The sequence below is a fragment of the Lontra canadensis genome, unplaced genomic scaffold (genome assembly GCF_010015895.1).
Source record: "Lontra canadensis isolate GAN:19392208 unplaced genomic scaffold, GSC_riverotter_1.0 scaffold55, whole genome shotgun sequence".
NCBI classification, from domain to species: Eukaryota; Metazoa; Chordata; class Mammalia; order Carnivora; family Mustelidae; genus Lontra; species Lontra canadensis.
The window spans coordinates 4,252,682-4,268,179 of NW_022631049.1; the positions used below are offsets into that span (position 1 = coordinate 4,252,682).

Consider the following 15,498-nt stretch of genomic DNA (forward strand, 5'->3'; position numbering starts at 1 on the left):
CACTTTGTTAAACAATGTAGAGGTTCCTCAAAAAGTTAAAAATAGAGCTACCCTATAACCCAGCAATTGCACTACTGGGTATTTACCCTAAAGATACAGATATAGTGAAAAGAAGGGCCATATGCACCCCAGTGTTCTTAGCAGCAATGTCCACAACAGCGAAACTGGAAGGAGCTGAGATGCCCTTCAACAGACAAATGGATAAAGAAGACATGGTCCATACATACAATGGAGTATAACTCAGCCATCAGAAAGGATGAATACCCATCATTTGCATCGACATGGATGGAACTGGAGGGGATTATGCTAAATGAAAGAAGTCAAGCAGAGAGAGTCAATTATCATATGTTTTCCCTTATTTGTGGAACATAAGAACAGCACAAAGGACATGAGGAGAAGGAAGAGAAAAATGTAGGGAGGGAAATCAGAGCGGGAGACAAATCATGAGACACCAAGGACTCCAGGAAACAAACTGAGGATTTCAGAAGGAGGGAGGGTGGTGAAGGGATGGGTGAGCCTACTGGTGGGTCTTAAGGAGAGCATGGATTGCATGGAGCACTGGGTGTTATACGCAAACAGTGAATCATGGAACCCTACATCAAAAACTAATGATGTACTGTAGGGTGACTAACACAACATTAAAAAAAATTAATTTTAAAAAATCTTAAAAACAACAAAAAAGTTCTAATTTTCTTTTTTTAAGATTTTATTTATTTATTTGACAGACAAGAGATCACAAGTAGGCCGAGAGGCAGGCAGAGAGAGAGAGGAAGAAAGCAGGCTCCCTGCTGAGCAGAGAGCCCAATGTGGGGCTCCATCCCAGGACCCTGGGACCATGACATGAGCCGAAGGCAGAGGCTTTAACCACTGAGCCACCCAGGCACCCCAAAGTTCTAATTTTCTAAGCCTTTAGTGCAAGACCTTCATCTTTAGAGTATCTCTGAGAAGTGTTTTTTTTTTGTTTTTTTGTTGTTTTTTTTAAGAAGATTTTATTTATTCCTTTGAGAGAGCGAGCAAGCACAAGCAGGGGGAGTGGCAGGCAGAAGGAGAGGAAGAAGCAGGCTCCCCGGTAACAGGGAGCCAGACATGGGGAACCATCCCAGGACTCTGGGATTATAACCTGAGCAGAAGGCAGATGCTTAACTGACTAAGCCACCCAGGCACCCCTAGTGTAGCTCTGAGAAGTTTTAGTTATGCCATTTTATACACAGGAGTCAAACTGCGATGGCTAGTCAGTCTGTAAGACAGCATTTAACAAGGCTTATTCAACTCCAGAGGCCACAAAGGCACCATGGTTCATGGCCTACTGATGTCCACTGATCAAGATAGATACAAATCTCTCCATGACGCAGAGGACCGAGAATGACCTAAGGAAATCTGTAAGTGAGATGGGCTTGACAAGACATCGGCCTTTTAGGCCTGGCAAATTTATTTAAAAGTCTTAGAACGATTTCATTTAAAAAAGATCTAAATTTAACAGAATCACAGGTTGCAATTTATTTATTTTAAAGATTTTATTTATTGATTTAACAGAGAGAGATCACCAGTAGGTGGAGAAGTGGGGGGGGGGGGAGCAGGCCCCCTGCAGAGCAGAGAGCCCGATGTGGGGCTTGATCCCAGGACCCTGGGATCATGACCTGAGCTGAAGGCAGAGGCTTTAACCCCCTGAGCCACCCAGGCGCCCCTCACAGGTTGCAATTTAAGGGACATGATCACTTCTGGGGAAATCATCAGTCTTCTACGAGCAGGTTTAAAATGCTGTTTTCCCCTGCAATCTCTCAGCTGTTCAGTGGGTATGTCCCCATCCTGAGGCTAACAAAGAATTAAGCAGCAGCTTCCTGCCCCTAGAGGATTCAGATTTATCTCAGAGTTACGCTCAATATAATGACATGGCAATTTCCAGGCACCTAGTCAGCATGACTACAGCGTCACTGCCTCTGGAAGATGTTCCTTCTAGGAGTTGAAATGCTTCTGAGGAAGGGCAGGGTCCTGCCAAGTATTTCATGCATTTTCTATCCCAGAGTCTACTCAGGCAACACACCTGCTTTTGAAGTTCTGAAGTGGACATCTGACCGCCACCTCCAGTCACACAGCTCAGATGCTGATGACATATATTCCACAATTAGAACTAAGTGATTTAAGTTTTCTGTTGAGAAGACTTAAAACTCATTTTTACCTTGGTCGTGATCTCAGTGCCACTCGAAAGCCGTTTAAAGGTGCTCTCTTTTCTATGGCATCTAGATTGGAGGCACAGAGACTTTGATGATACTACTACTAAATGTTGCACAAGAAAAATTTTGTTTGAAGTCCTTTTAGAATGCTGGTGGCAGGGAACAGATTATTGCCTCTTTCACGGGCTGTGTCCCAACAGGGCTTCACTGAAGAAAACCTAATATAGGTTTAGAGGCCCCTGCTCTAGAAAGCTCTTTCTGTACCTTAACTTGTTTCCATACCCACTGACATCCACCTCCTGAGACAGGGAGAACCAGCCCGATTACCTACATTCCACAGATAAAGAAAGAGAGACTTGGAGACAAAAGGGTGACACAGGGACAGACGACAGCCAGGACTCAAACCCAGGACCTCCACCCTAAGGCAGACCTGAGGCTACAGGGAGCAGCCCGAAACCCAATCCGCAGTTTCCCAGTGTAGGTCTAACAGTGAGTGGTGTGATGCACTTCAATTCAAACCACTCACCTCCAAAGGTGAGTGATTTGGTCAAAGCAAAAGAAAACACCAAGTGATGGGAGCAAAATTACCTGGTAAAATGAAATCCTTTCTGCTAATCTTTCCTCTGTCTCTTCCACCAAACTCACAGAGGGCAACGTAGATACCAGGATTTCCAGATCCTTTTCAAGAGATGTATAGTTTTCATCAAATTCTTCCCATTTCTAGAGAATCAAGAATGTAATGTCAGTGGGAGTCCTTTTCCAGAGTAGTTCCAGACAATGGCCAAATTAATCTTAAGAATAAAAATGAACTCAGAGACCATACAAAATTAAAACACAGATTCCAGGGGTTTCTGAGAGATATAAGCCACCCTTACAAGAGCTCAAGGTCTAAGGCAAAACCATTCCATTGTCTTTGTGGAGATGGTTTCAAAAAATCAAGTTGGCACATTTTATGCTTGTCTCATCAAACCGAGTAGGGACTAGTATAATTAAGTTAAAGGGATACTCTAGGCATACACTCCTCTGTGAAGACTTCAGAGCTGGAAGAGAGCCTTTCGCTTACTTGGAAAGGAAGGGGCTGACTTCTCAACAGAGGCTCCTGTAAGCTTGCATCCCCCCTCCCTGCTCCAACCCCCAGCCCACTGAACATTACCCGACTGGGCTGCTAAGAGCGTAATTCCACTGTCAGGGGAATGTGGGCTTACACTTCATCAGGGGAGGACTATCTTCTTAGCCCAAGTCTTGCCTTATCCTAGTTCTCTCTGTGTCTACAGAGGGCCACCACCAGGATCTCAGCACACTAGATAGCTGACTTATAGACACTAAGTATTACCTGTTGGAAAAATAACCCCCTTATTAATTCTCTTATTTACTGAAGTAGTGGGTCACCCTGCTATCAGGGGCACTCTTTGGGCTGAGAGGTTCTCTTTTTTTAATACCATGAGATATTGTTATAAACATCAATTTGATAAACTAGCCAGAAAATTCATTTCATTAGCATAAAATAACATTATCACATAATAAAAAAATAGTAATAATAATAAACACATAATAAAGCTGGATAGTCCCTTGCTTTATGGTTATTTCCTCAAAGGGCTAGCATCCACTGTGTTTAAGAGGTTAAAGGTGAAAACCTTAAAACTGAGAGAGAACTTCATACAAACAATTTTCTTCTGTGAACTGGGATAAGACTATAGGAGTGCACTTCAGCCTGTCCTCTTCGGGAAGTGCTGCTTTGCAACCACTGACTAAGCTTCATGTGGAACACTTCATTCCGGATCTTAAAGTGCTCTCAATTTTGTTTATTTGCACACAAACCTAGAAGGTGGGAAGATGCCGTGTCATTCCCTAATTTATGTATGAGAAATATTTCACTCAGGGAGTAGTAGTCAGAGCTAGAACAGGCTTCCACACTCATCATTGTTAGTTCCCATTTAACTCCAGCTTAATGATAAATAGATGTTTCTGGACACTGGGAGGCGGTAGTCAAGTATCTGGGCTTATGTACAAATATCCAGGCTTATGTACAAAGTTTACGTAACCCAAATAAACACCTGTAGCAAACTCTGCAGCTTTATTCCACACTGGTGTGACTTTTCCTCCAGTAATTTAACTTCTTTTATTTGTTCTGCCCCAAACATCTCTTTCTTTTGCAATAAAGAAGGAAGCATTTTATTGGCATATGTTTGGATCAACAGCATGTCAGCAACAAGCTTCCGGAAAAAAAGCTGTAAAATGAACAGGTTTTAAAATTTATTTATTTCTGCACTGTGAGAACTTAAAGACCAAATTACTTCCACCTTTTATACAGTTATATTTGCTTTTTAATCCCAAATCCCATGACAGCCATGTAGAGTGGAACATTTAAGGAAAGAAAAAAGAAAATTGTGTACCCTTTAGTCTTTAGAGGCATTTTAACAAATCATGAAAAAACATCATCGTAGGGAACATTTTCTACAAAACGGTCCATGTAAAAGGGCAAACATTAGTCAATTTCAATTTCCCAGTGAGATCGTCCTAAATCCGTTACTCTGAATTTTAAGAAACTTTACAGAAAGGTAGGTATGTGGCTGATGTATTTCAAGACAATAAAATGGAGAGAGAGATGCGTGAGCCTGAGAAGCCCACACACGGAACAGCCAGAGGTTCCTACACTACAGCTTGATTTTCTATTTAATGAAATGGACAAATAAAGGGAATTTGTTGACAAGGTCTTTTGGGATCCTGGGATGTAAAAACTCCCAGATTAATACTTTAAGAACCTTTAAAGAGGAAGGCTTTCCTTCACATGGTTGTTCTCCACTTACAGTCAGCTGCCCCTTCTAATTGGAGGAACTTAAGTGAATTCCATCTACTTCTTTGAAGAAGATACGGTGAAGGTTTAGAACAGCATCCAGCATAAGTCCCAACACACTGTAAATATTCACAATATTCTCCTTTCTCCCTCCATTCTTTATAGAATATTTACCTCTGAAGTTCTTAGACTAAGGTCTACTTGTCACAAGCCTAGACTTCTTCAGGCAGGAACTGACTTACATTTTTTACATCACCACTTACATTATTACAGGTGTTTAGTTCGTGATCATGAGGTTTCTGTTTAATAAAATGAGTGGAAAACTAAAGATTTATTGTAGCTTTACCTTAGGTATACATTTCTGTACTGAGGTACAGATATTTCTTGTGGTCTCAGTTCTCAGGAAAGCCTTCCCTAATTTCCTGAATTCAATTTCTCCTCTTAAATGCTCTGAAGACACGTATCTCAATTTTAATTTTAAATCTATCTGAAGGGCTCCTTCATAAATATGCCTTCTCTTTCAACCAAAAGTTCCAGGAATGTAAGGACAGTGTCTGTTAACATTCAATCATATTCTAAGAGGTTAGCAGGGTTCCTCGTGTACTGGGAACCCTCTAAGAGAGGTCTGTTGAAACAACGAGTCAATGAACGAATGAACAATGGATATTTCACCGAGGAAGAAAATGGATGCTAAGTCAGAACGACTTAAAAGTCTATGAAAAGGTAATCTGACCCGTGTGTCTTACCTTGTGATTCTGTATTTGAGCCTGTAAGGCAGCTTTACTCTTGGTTTGCTGTAAGTGGTCGTGTGCAAGCTTTTCCTTCCCGATGTCCACGAGCTCTGCCATGCCTCGCAACAAGGCATCTTGCTGGCTCTCCGTGATGAAAGGGCTGCTCAGTTCCGTGTACCTGGCTCTCAGGATTCCCCACATACTGTCAAGTAAATCCTGAAAAGAAAAAGCATCTTTATCCAGTCACGAAAATAATCCAAATAAGAGAATGCATCTAAACTCCCTTCGTGGAAGAAGAAAGTCTTCCTCCTTATAATCACAGTAACTCCCTGACTGAATGTTTTCCGCTCAGACACACCTCTAATTTGTAGACCTCTTGCAATAAAATGTAAGGTAAACGAAGCCTCTCCCCTTCGTCTCTTAGCTTTGCCACTCGGCTCTCGGAGTTCCGCAGCTCCACTGTGCACGCGTCTGCCTTCTAAAGTGAGAGAAGACGCAGAAAGATAAAATCCTTTAATGAGTCAGAGAGGTACATATATTCATTTTAAAAGAATCAAACAGCACAGACAAAAAAAAAAAATCAGGGAAACATGAAAGTCCCGCTTCTCCTCCCTCACCTCCTGCTTCCGCCAAAGAGCCCCAGTTGACGATCTGATCCCAGCCCGTCTGACGCTCACCCCAGCAGAGGCATCCGTGCCCACCCTCACACTTGCTGATGTACCCGTCCTCCGGCGTCCTCACCCACAGCTTCTCAGCTCCTCTTCTCAGCACGAACACCTGACTCCTTTTAACCGGACAAACAGTAGGCCACTAGAATCCACACACGCCCCCCGCCCTTGTAACCATCTGCTCTTAATGGCTTTGGGGCTGTGTAAGGGTTTTTGATTCAGGCAGTGCTACCTGGTCCATCCTTGAGTATTTATATACATACTTATTTCTTTGCACTTGTCTTCCTTAGGATAAGCCCGGTCCAACGCCTAGAGCGGCGTCTGAACATAGTAGGTGCTCAATGAACACTTGCTAAGTGAATGAATGAAGTGAAACTGCTGTGGGTGCATAACCCAGTGACCCTGAGAAGGCGGACGGATTGCCGCCCCTCCCGAGAGAAGGAGGGGTCTCCTTTCCCAACATCCTCACCGACACAGCATAAACTTACGTTTCTGCCCAGTTGGGAGGGGACAATGGTCTTGTGTTGGTTTAATTTACTCTTTTAACTTACTGGTTCAACATAAATCGTTTTCATTTTTATCTATTTACTTAAGCCTTGCCACTGCTCACAAAAGAGGTGGTTTAGAGGACAGCTTCCGCACAAAACTCTTCGTTCCCGGGGTAGATCGGTTTAACTATTTTGACTTGATTACCTGAAGCTGTTCATCAATACTCTGGCCACTGATTTCATTCAAAGACTGTTGTAAAGATGTTTTGTATTTACTAAGTTGATCGTACAGTCGCTTTATTTCATTCTGCATAGGAAGATAAATTCAGGAAAACAATGAGAATCTCATTTCGGCTTTCAGTACCTTTTCTTAAAATTTACTTGTCCTTCAATATTTGTGCTACCAGGAGTTTCAAACATGGACCAAAATAGAGGACTCCCCGTGTCAACATCACCTGGCTTTAACAATCACTGACTTGTAGCCGGTGGTCTCTGCTCTGTCCCCTCCCCTGAGCTTTCCTGACTGTACCTGATCTCCCTCCCCTCGGATTATTTTGAAACAAATCACAGATATTTTATTTCATCGGTGTAAGTGTATCTTTAAAAGATTCTTCCCTTTAAAAATACTACAGATCAAAAATAATTCCTTAGTACTATTAACTGTCAGAACGGGTTTACATTTCTCTAATTGCCTGTGATTTTTCTTTTTGGTTTGAATTGGAATCTAAATGAGGTCCGACAGGCTGAAATGGGCTAAAAGCAGCAGGCTCCCCAAGAACCTCTTTTTTGTTCCTGGGATTTTGGGAGGGATCGTGGAAAAACTAGGTCTTTTCTCCTACACAGCTTCCCACCATCTGGATGGGACTGACTGCCCTCCCACTGTGCTGCTCCAAACGCTCTTCTTTCCTTGGGTCTCTTTTACTTGGATTCTAGAAGCCTCATCAGACTGAGGTTTGATTTTATGGGCGAGACTCCTTCGTAAGTGGTGTTGTGTTTCACTTCTTTTACTCTAGTTAGGAAGCTACTAAAATTGTCTGTCTGCCTCAAGTCTCCCCTTCAATCCACAAAAGACAACAGCCAGATGAAGCTACCTAAAACACATGCAGACTGTCCTTCCTTTGCTCAAAAACTTTAATGGCTCCCTGGTACCTAGAATCCTCCCGTATGACGCTCATTAACAGCTAAGGGTAAGACAGGAAAGAAGCTGTGTTAGGGTTGACCTAACAAATTCATACCACGGTTCTGGGAAGGACCTCGCTTTCAAATAAACGGTCTCCAACCACATGCAGCAGAACTAACCTAGAAACCCTCACAGAGAGACCGTCTCGCCGCTTTCCTCAACAATCCCTATTCACAAGTGCCACCAAGAATGATGGAATTAACGGAATTTAACCTAAAACAGTGCCAAAGAAAGCCAAGCGCCTAGCTCCGTACCTGGTAACTGCGGTTATAGTCCAGGCCAGCTTTCAGGGACTTGCTTTTAGCAGCGGCTGTGGCCTGGGTGTGCTCCAGGCAGACTTGGAGGTTGTTGAAACATTCAAGAAACAAACTGGTGTTCCTCCCGGGCCAGGTCATGGCTTTCACAAGGTCATTCTTTTTGTCACCCATAGCTAAGTAAAGTTTTTTCAACTCAAGAGCCAGCGTCTGCGAAGAGAGGAAGGAAGACACAGGGAATGGACTCTGACCTTAAGAGGCTTCTGCTTGGGCTTAAACGGTGGGCTGCCTGCAGCAATGGCCAGCACCTGGGCTTGCTGGAAATTCCTTACCTCATAGTGCACCTGCTGCGCACAGACATCCTCTCTGAAGAGCCCAGGTATCTGCAGTGTCTCCTCCACACTGCCAAGGCACTGACTGAGGGTCAGAAAGAGCTCAAATAACTTTTTATCCAAATTTATGTATGTTTCTTCTGTCGGGTTTTCCTGAATCAGGAGGAAAAAAAGAGAAAGTAAAATCATTAGGATTCTTTGCCTTCCTATGCCTAAATTTTCCCTGATTTCTGTTGAAGATTACAAGTTACACTTTTTTTTTTTTTAAGATTTTTTTTTTTTTTTAATTTATTTGACAGAGATCACAAGTAGGCAGAGAGGCAGGCAGAGAGAGAGAGAGAGGAAGGGAAGCAGGCTCCCCGCTGAGCAGAGAGCCCGATGCTGGGCTCAATCCCAGGACCCTGGGATCATGATCTGAGCCGAAGGCAGAGGCTTTAACCCACTTAGCCACCCAGGCGCCCCACAAGTTACACTGTTTTAAATGTGGTTGTTTTGAACACTTCTTGAAGTAGGTAGAAGAATAATAAATAAATAAAATGAAGATGAAGAAGTATGCCTCCAAGGAGGGGACCTAGGGTGGTGCCATGGTGCCCTGGCGAGTTCGGGAGCCACAGATCTCCTTATGTTTTAGCATAAGCTGCTGCAGCCACCTCTTTTTCTTAACCCACGATCACCTTGAATTCTTGACCAGTTACAAGTAATTTAGACGCAAGCCAAAGCTCTAATGAGCCCCATTTGGGCTCTGTTTCCTACTGTCTTATCTGGCAGACACTGCACACGACCCAGCATACCATTTCAACATAAATCTAGTCAGGGTTGGAAATCTTGTCAATACTCCCCTTCTTCCTCCCCCTTCCAATCACAGAGCACCACTGCAGACAATACTAATCAACAATGATCCTTGTTGGGGGCACCTGGGGGGCACAGTTGGTTAAGCATCCACTTGATTTGGCCTCAGATCATGATCTCAGAGTCCTGGGACTGAGCCCCATGTCGGGCTCTGTGTTCAGTACAGAGTCTGCTTGTCCCTCCCTCACTCTCTTTCTCTATCGCTAAAATAAATAAATATATCTTAAAAAAACAAAACAAAACAAAACAAAAACACAATGCTGCTTGTTCCTGGCAATCCTGGACGTGGGTTCAGAAGCCTTTGTACACAATGCTCTAGGCAGCCACTACCAAATGTGAGCTGGCAAGAGATTCTATTTGCAATTCTAGGATCCACTCCATTATGAGTCTACTGTTTATTCAATAAAGACAATTCTGACTAATTCACAGCGTCCCATTTCCCTTCTCTGATACAGCCATGAGGAAAATACATAATGTGATGTTGCTACCTGGGTCTGCAGATTACTGGCTTCTTGACGCAGGTCTTCTAGCTGTGTGGTGTATGTTTTCAATTCTTCAGTTGTTGGGTATCTAAAGTTATACACACTCACACTGGGCAGAACACTCATATTTGTGGCAACCTATATGAAAAAGGGAAGCCTTGTTACAATTTGAGATCCTGGTGATGTTACTGGAAAACAGCAAAATGGCCTTCACGTGTTACCGTCACATCATGCTTTCTGCTACCCTGTCACCTGTCAGACAAAACAGTTAAATCTTAAATATTGTGGACAGGTTTGAAAGGTCATGAAAAGCTTTACTTAGCACTTGAGGATCCATTTAGGTATCAAAATGGGGGGAAATAAAGCATCACCTGAAAAATAGAGTACAATCATTAATCTTTCAATTTAGTAGCAATACCCCTCACGTGATGAGGTGAGCTGTTTCTCTTCCCATTTACGGGTAGGCCCCAGGTATACAGCCAACTCTTGGAATACAGCACAGTCACCTCCAGGGACAGATCTGCCTCCTGAATTATTACTGAGAAGTTAAATAAGTATTAAAAATGCGCTGCGATTTTAGCAGAGAGAAAGATTCAGGCTGGAACATGAGTAAGGACAAAGCTCAGGGTGAGGCAGTACCTGACTCTGCCTGGGGGAAAGAACTCTTGAGGACGTTCTACTTTGGAAAGAGAACCACATACATGTTACGGTGTGTATGACTAGGAGAAACCAAGACTGAAGCCCCACCACTGAGTTTAACTCAACATTAACAGGTTACACTGAAAAGTTCCCACCAGACTGGAGAACTGGGAAAAAGACAGGTAACATCTGCCTGGGCAGCGTGAGTGCAAAACTGAAGGCACAAGAGCTTCACTGCTGTGAGCAACAGTGCTATTCTGCTCATGGGCTCCCTGGTTAGACAGAAATCCAGCCGCAGCTGGAGTGGTATGAGTAAAACCGGCCGAGGCAGTAAGAGAGCGTGCTGGTGGAACGCAGGTACCGCTGGCAACAGGGGCTGGCACACCAGAATGCAAATTAGCTCTTGATAAAGGGATGACAGTAATACAGCGCTGTGTTGTTTTTAAAGTGTTTTTTTAAAACTTCTATTATTCATTCCTTTATTCATTTAACATATCGAAACTGCGACTTGATAATGTGAACCAGGCGGGCATACCCAATGCGGAACACAGACAAAGCAACAGGCACACAGGACGCTAAGAGCCGTGATTAGGGAAGCTCAGGGTGCCACAGAAGCATGAAGGAGTGGCCTTTACTGCAGATTTCCAGGAGGGCGAAAACGGTGAGTCAAATAAAAAATGCACTTGGAATTCTTCGCTTTCTGAAAATAAAGGACTACGTAAAGCAGAACGGAGATGTGTATGTGGTGAATGTTTGTTGCATTTTCAAAGATCAACGTGCTTATTAGTTACACTGTGTAGGCATGTACTGACCTGAGGCCGTACCTGCTTAGGTAGCGGGAGGCCGAGTTTTGATGAGAGTTCGTGATGTAAATATTGCCACTTATCCCCACTTTGTCCCTGAGCTGACGAGACAGAGTCTGGAGCATCGTTTTCGGGGTTTGATGCCCAAACGCTGTTAAAGAAAAATAAAAGGTGAAAAGGATCATCAACATACAGAAATTTTATTACATTCAGCCATGTTTTACAAGGGATTTAAAAAGAAATGCTCTTAACTCTCCCAGCCATAAAACGAGCTGAACGTCCAACTCTAAAAATGTTTTACCTTTCAGATGACTGCTGAGTTGTATCTTTATCAGGTTGGCAATGCTGGGGCCACATTTTCTTGGCATTATTTTCGATGAGTTTGATGAAATCTTTCTGTTCCACTGGTTTTAACTCCAGAACCTATAATTGAGGGAGATTCAAATGGTCCAAAGTTTTCAATTAGTGGCCAGTGATTTCTTCTGTTGAGATCTCATTCTGAGCCACTTCCTCAATTATTATTTACTACTTCATTTTCTGGCTTGCTTATTCTCATTAACTTTTACTTCTCAAAAACCTACTTAAAATGTTCACAGAATGACCAAGTATATATACAATACACATTACACACATGGAAAATTCCCCAAAGTATGTCAATACATTTTGAAACAATAGGGAGAGAGATGTTACAGTTACAGAAGCAAGTTGACCTTGAAGGTATTTGCTTAGTTTGAAATAAGGTGCAAGTTAATGAAGTAACAGTCAGAGCCCCCACCTGCAGAAGACGAAAGCAAAGCAGCTCATACCGCACACGCTCAACACGCAGGAACACCTGGATACCACACTTTCCATCCAGGCACATAAGGAAACACCCCAATGGCAGTTTGGTACTTAGTTCAAAGGGAGAGTCCATGCAGAAAGCTTTATTCCTATCCTCCTATCTGCAATTACCTGTTGCTGCTGGAAATCTCTTTGTCTGCCGAACTGTGGCCTTTCGGTTACAATAGACTCAAATGAAGAAAGGTTATCTGGTTGGAAATCGTTTTGATGCTCTGAAGGTCTCTTTAGAATGGCAGAATGCTGCAAAAAAATTTATGATGGTGGAGTATTAAAAAAAAAAAGACCCACTTTATTTCAGTTCTAATAATGAGACCACATGATGGACAAGTTTTATATAAAGTAAGTGACTGTATTTTGGTATTTACTGTAATTATATGCTATGATTTCATGTACTTATTTCAAAACAACTGCAAAAAACCATTGTATTTGATGATGCGGCCCTCCTGTTTCCTCAGTGTAATTCATCCAGTGAATTACTAAAAGCCAGGAAATGTATTGCTTTTCTGTTTTAAGAACAAAGTAAAAAAAAAAAAAAAGATAGTTATGCTTATGCATTCAAATTTCCCTTATGCCCAGAACCTTTGTTTAAAAAGAGAGAACACACGAGGATGAAAGGGGAACTATGAAGCCTGTGTATATCCAGCCAATCTTATTTCTGTGACTCTAAGTCCTCTGAATAGGAACCACCATCTCCTAAGTACAGACACAAATCTCATATAGTTAGACCCTACTCATAGATGCGTATCTGCATTTATAAACGTAGAAGTCTTTTCAAAGTCACAAGAACACTGTAACTGTAGGATACTTTGATCAGTATATATATTTGTAAATGAATAACGAGAAGGACCCCGGAAACACATTTTATATTCCTGATATCAAATCTTAATCTTCTTAAGAGCTTTGTTTTCCAGTCAACTGGAATCACAAATTTTCTTTAAAACTTATCTTTCTTTTATGAAGAAAGCTTCCACTGCTTTGTTACTAGCAAGAACCATCCATCCAATCAAACCAACCCAAACCAAACCTACACTGTCACCAACAGCAGCCCAGGTAGGAAAACCACAAGGTAAAATGGGATCAGGAACAAGAGTCAACATGGCCACCCCTTCTAGCTTTAAGAGGCTCCATCTTCTGTACTCCGTGGAATTCTTCAGTAGCTGTTTCACCACCTCTGCCAGACTCCTTCCTGGTAGCTCTCCCATATCATCCACCCCCACATGTCTGCACGTGGCCGTGTTTTACCTGGTCTTCGCTGTGTTTCTCCTGAAGCATGATCTGGACTTTTTCCAAATTGCACTTCACAGTCTTTAGTTTCACAGACAGAGCTTCGGCCTCCTGCTGAGTGGCCCCACTGTCTCCCGGCCCTCGATCTTTGCAGCTCTCCAGCAGGGAGGCGACCTTGCGCTCAATCTCAGTTAGCATGGCCTAGGAAACACAGTCACTGGAGTGTTCATGGTTTTGGTCTTGAACAAGCATTACACTCTAAAATGAGCTAGATTCCCTCTGTCTACCTAGTATATGTAATAAGTCTCAGAACCACAGATTAGAAGGGGCCTTAGGAAAACAACAACCATTCCCACGTAATTCTTGAGCTTTCAGACGGGGGTACAGCCAAACCAACCCCAAACCGCAGATGTCACCCTCCAAAATAATCTAAAATAAGTGACTCTATAATCCCTTTAGAAAATACAGTTGAATGTAACCAGCATAGCACAGTGGTTAAGAACACAGACACTGGTTGGCTCAGTCAGAAGAGCACGTGACTCCTGTAGAGTAGTGAGTGCGAGTCCCATGTTAGATACAGAGATTACTTAGATGAACAAACAAACAAACTTAAAAACAAAAACACAGACACTGGAAGTCCACTGAGTTCAGATCCCACTTAGCAGCTGGGTAAACCTGAACACCTTACTTTGCATGAATGCGCCTTCATGGCATCTGCAAAATGGGGGTACTAACAGAACTTACCTTCTAGGGTTACTCGGAGGAGATAGGAGTTAAAGTCCATGCACTCTGGCCAGTGCTTGACACACAGTCTATGCTATTATTATTCCACCCCTCCCCCCATCCCAAACTTTCCTAACCTTTTCCTGTTCCAATCCAAGAGTCGAGTCGTAGTAATAGCAAAAGAATTTCACACAACTCTTGGAAGGTTCTTTCCCTTCTCTTTTTCAAGTTAAATAAACTTCTAAAATATCAGAAGAAGATGACAGAAGAAATAATTTGGAACCTAAAACACTTAGTCATTGATACAACTGGCCAACTTACACACGGATCTAAAAATAAATCCTCTAGATGAAGTAAGTTTCCCTGTAAGTCACCGTCATTGTATTCTTCCCCAACAGGTCGAGTTAGCCCTTCTCTGGGACTCTGAAGCCCAAGCGGTCACGCCAACCGGCTGAGCACACACCAAGCAATACCGGCATTCAGAGTCCCACTTCAGCACTGGGGTTGCGTGCGCTAAAACTTGCTCAACTAGGAACAAGTTCCGCGCTTTGAGAGAAACTGAAGGAGAAACTATGCTTAAAACACATTTTCAGGGGTGCCTGGCGGGCTCAGTGGGCAGAACATGTGACTCTTGATCTTGGGGTTATGAGTTTGAGCCCCATGGTAGGTTTATACATTACTTAAAAAAATCTCAAAAAAACACAAAAAACACGGGCACTTGCGTGGCTCGGTCCTTAAGCGTCTGCCTTCAGCTCAGGTCATGATCCCAGGATCCTGGGGTTGAGCCCCAAATTGGGCTCCCTGCTCAGCGGGGAGTCTGCTTCTCCCTCTGCCTCTACCCCTCCCCCCATCTGTTCTCTCCCTCTCCCTCTAATAAATAAAATCTATAAGAACAAAACCAAGATTTTCGAAGAATGTATTCTTGTAACTCCACTATCCAAGCAAACTACCTGTATCCTACAGACTCCTCTACACTTAAACAACACATAATCATAGATTTTACAGTGGCTACAGAGTGTACTACAATTCTGTGCTTTTTTCCATGTAGCTATTTTATGTGTACTTTATACTTTTACACGTGTCTATAGACATATGCTTCGTGATTCCCACTTTGCTAGCTGCAAGTGGATATTCCGTGATTCATGTAACTTCCTTACTGGGAAGCCTTTAAGCTGTTTCCAGTCCTTCATATTTGTCATTAACACTGCCACAAATATTTTTCTTTCTGGGTTATTTTCAGAGGGTACATTTAAAGTAATGGTGTTATTAGGTCAAATAAGATGGGACATTGTATATTCTGATAGCTGACCTCCCCAAACA

The 15,498-nt window shown here is 42.7% G+C and overlaps 1 protein-coding gene across 1 annotated transcript in view; it reads right to left on the minus strand.

The window, feature by feature from the left end:
* Nucleotides 1–15,498, minus strand: part of SYNE2 (spectrin repeat containing nuclear envelope protein 2) — a 332,142-nt gene that overhangs the window by 81,405 nt on the left and 235,239 nt on the right. Inside the window, 12 exon segments of the mRNA XM_032875225.1 lie at nt 2,760–2,891; nt 4,226–4,399; nt 5,712–5,912; nt 6,055–6,174; nt 7,058–7,159; nt 8,287–8,496; nt 8,619–8,771; nt 9,956–10,087; nt 11,401–11,542; nt 11,693–11,814; nt 12,343–12,471; nt 13,474–13,656. Coding sequence (XP_032731116.1) covers nt 2,760–2,891; nt 4,226–4,399; nt 5,712–5,912; nt 6,055–6,174; nt 7,058–7,159; nt 8,287–8,496; nt 8,619–8,771; nt 9,956–10,087; nt 11,401–11,542; nt 11,693–11,814; nt 12,343–12,471; nt 13,474–13,656 — 1,800 coding nt within the window.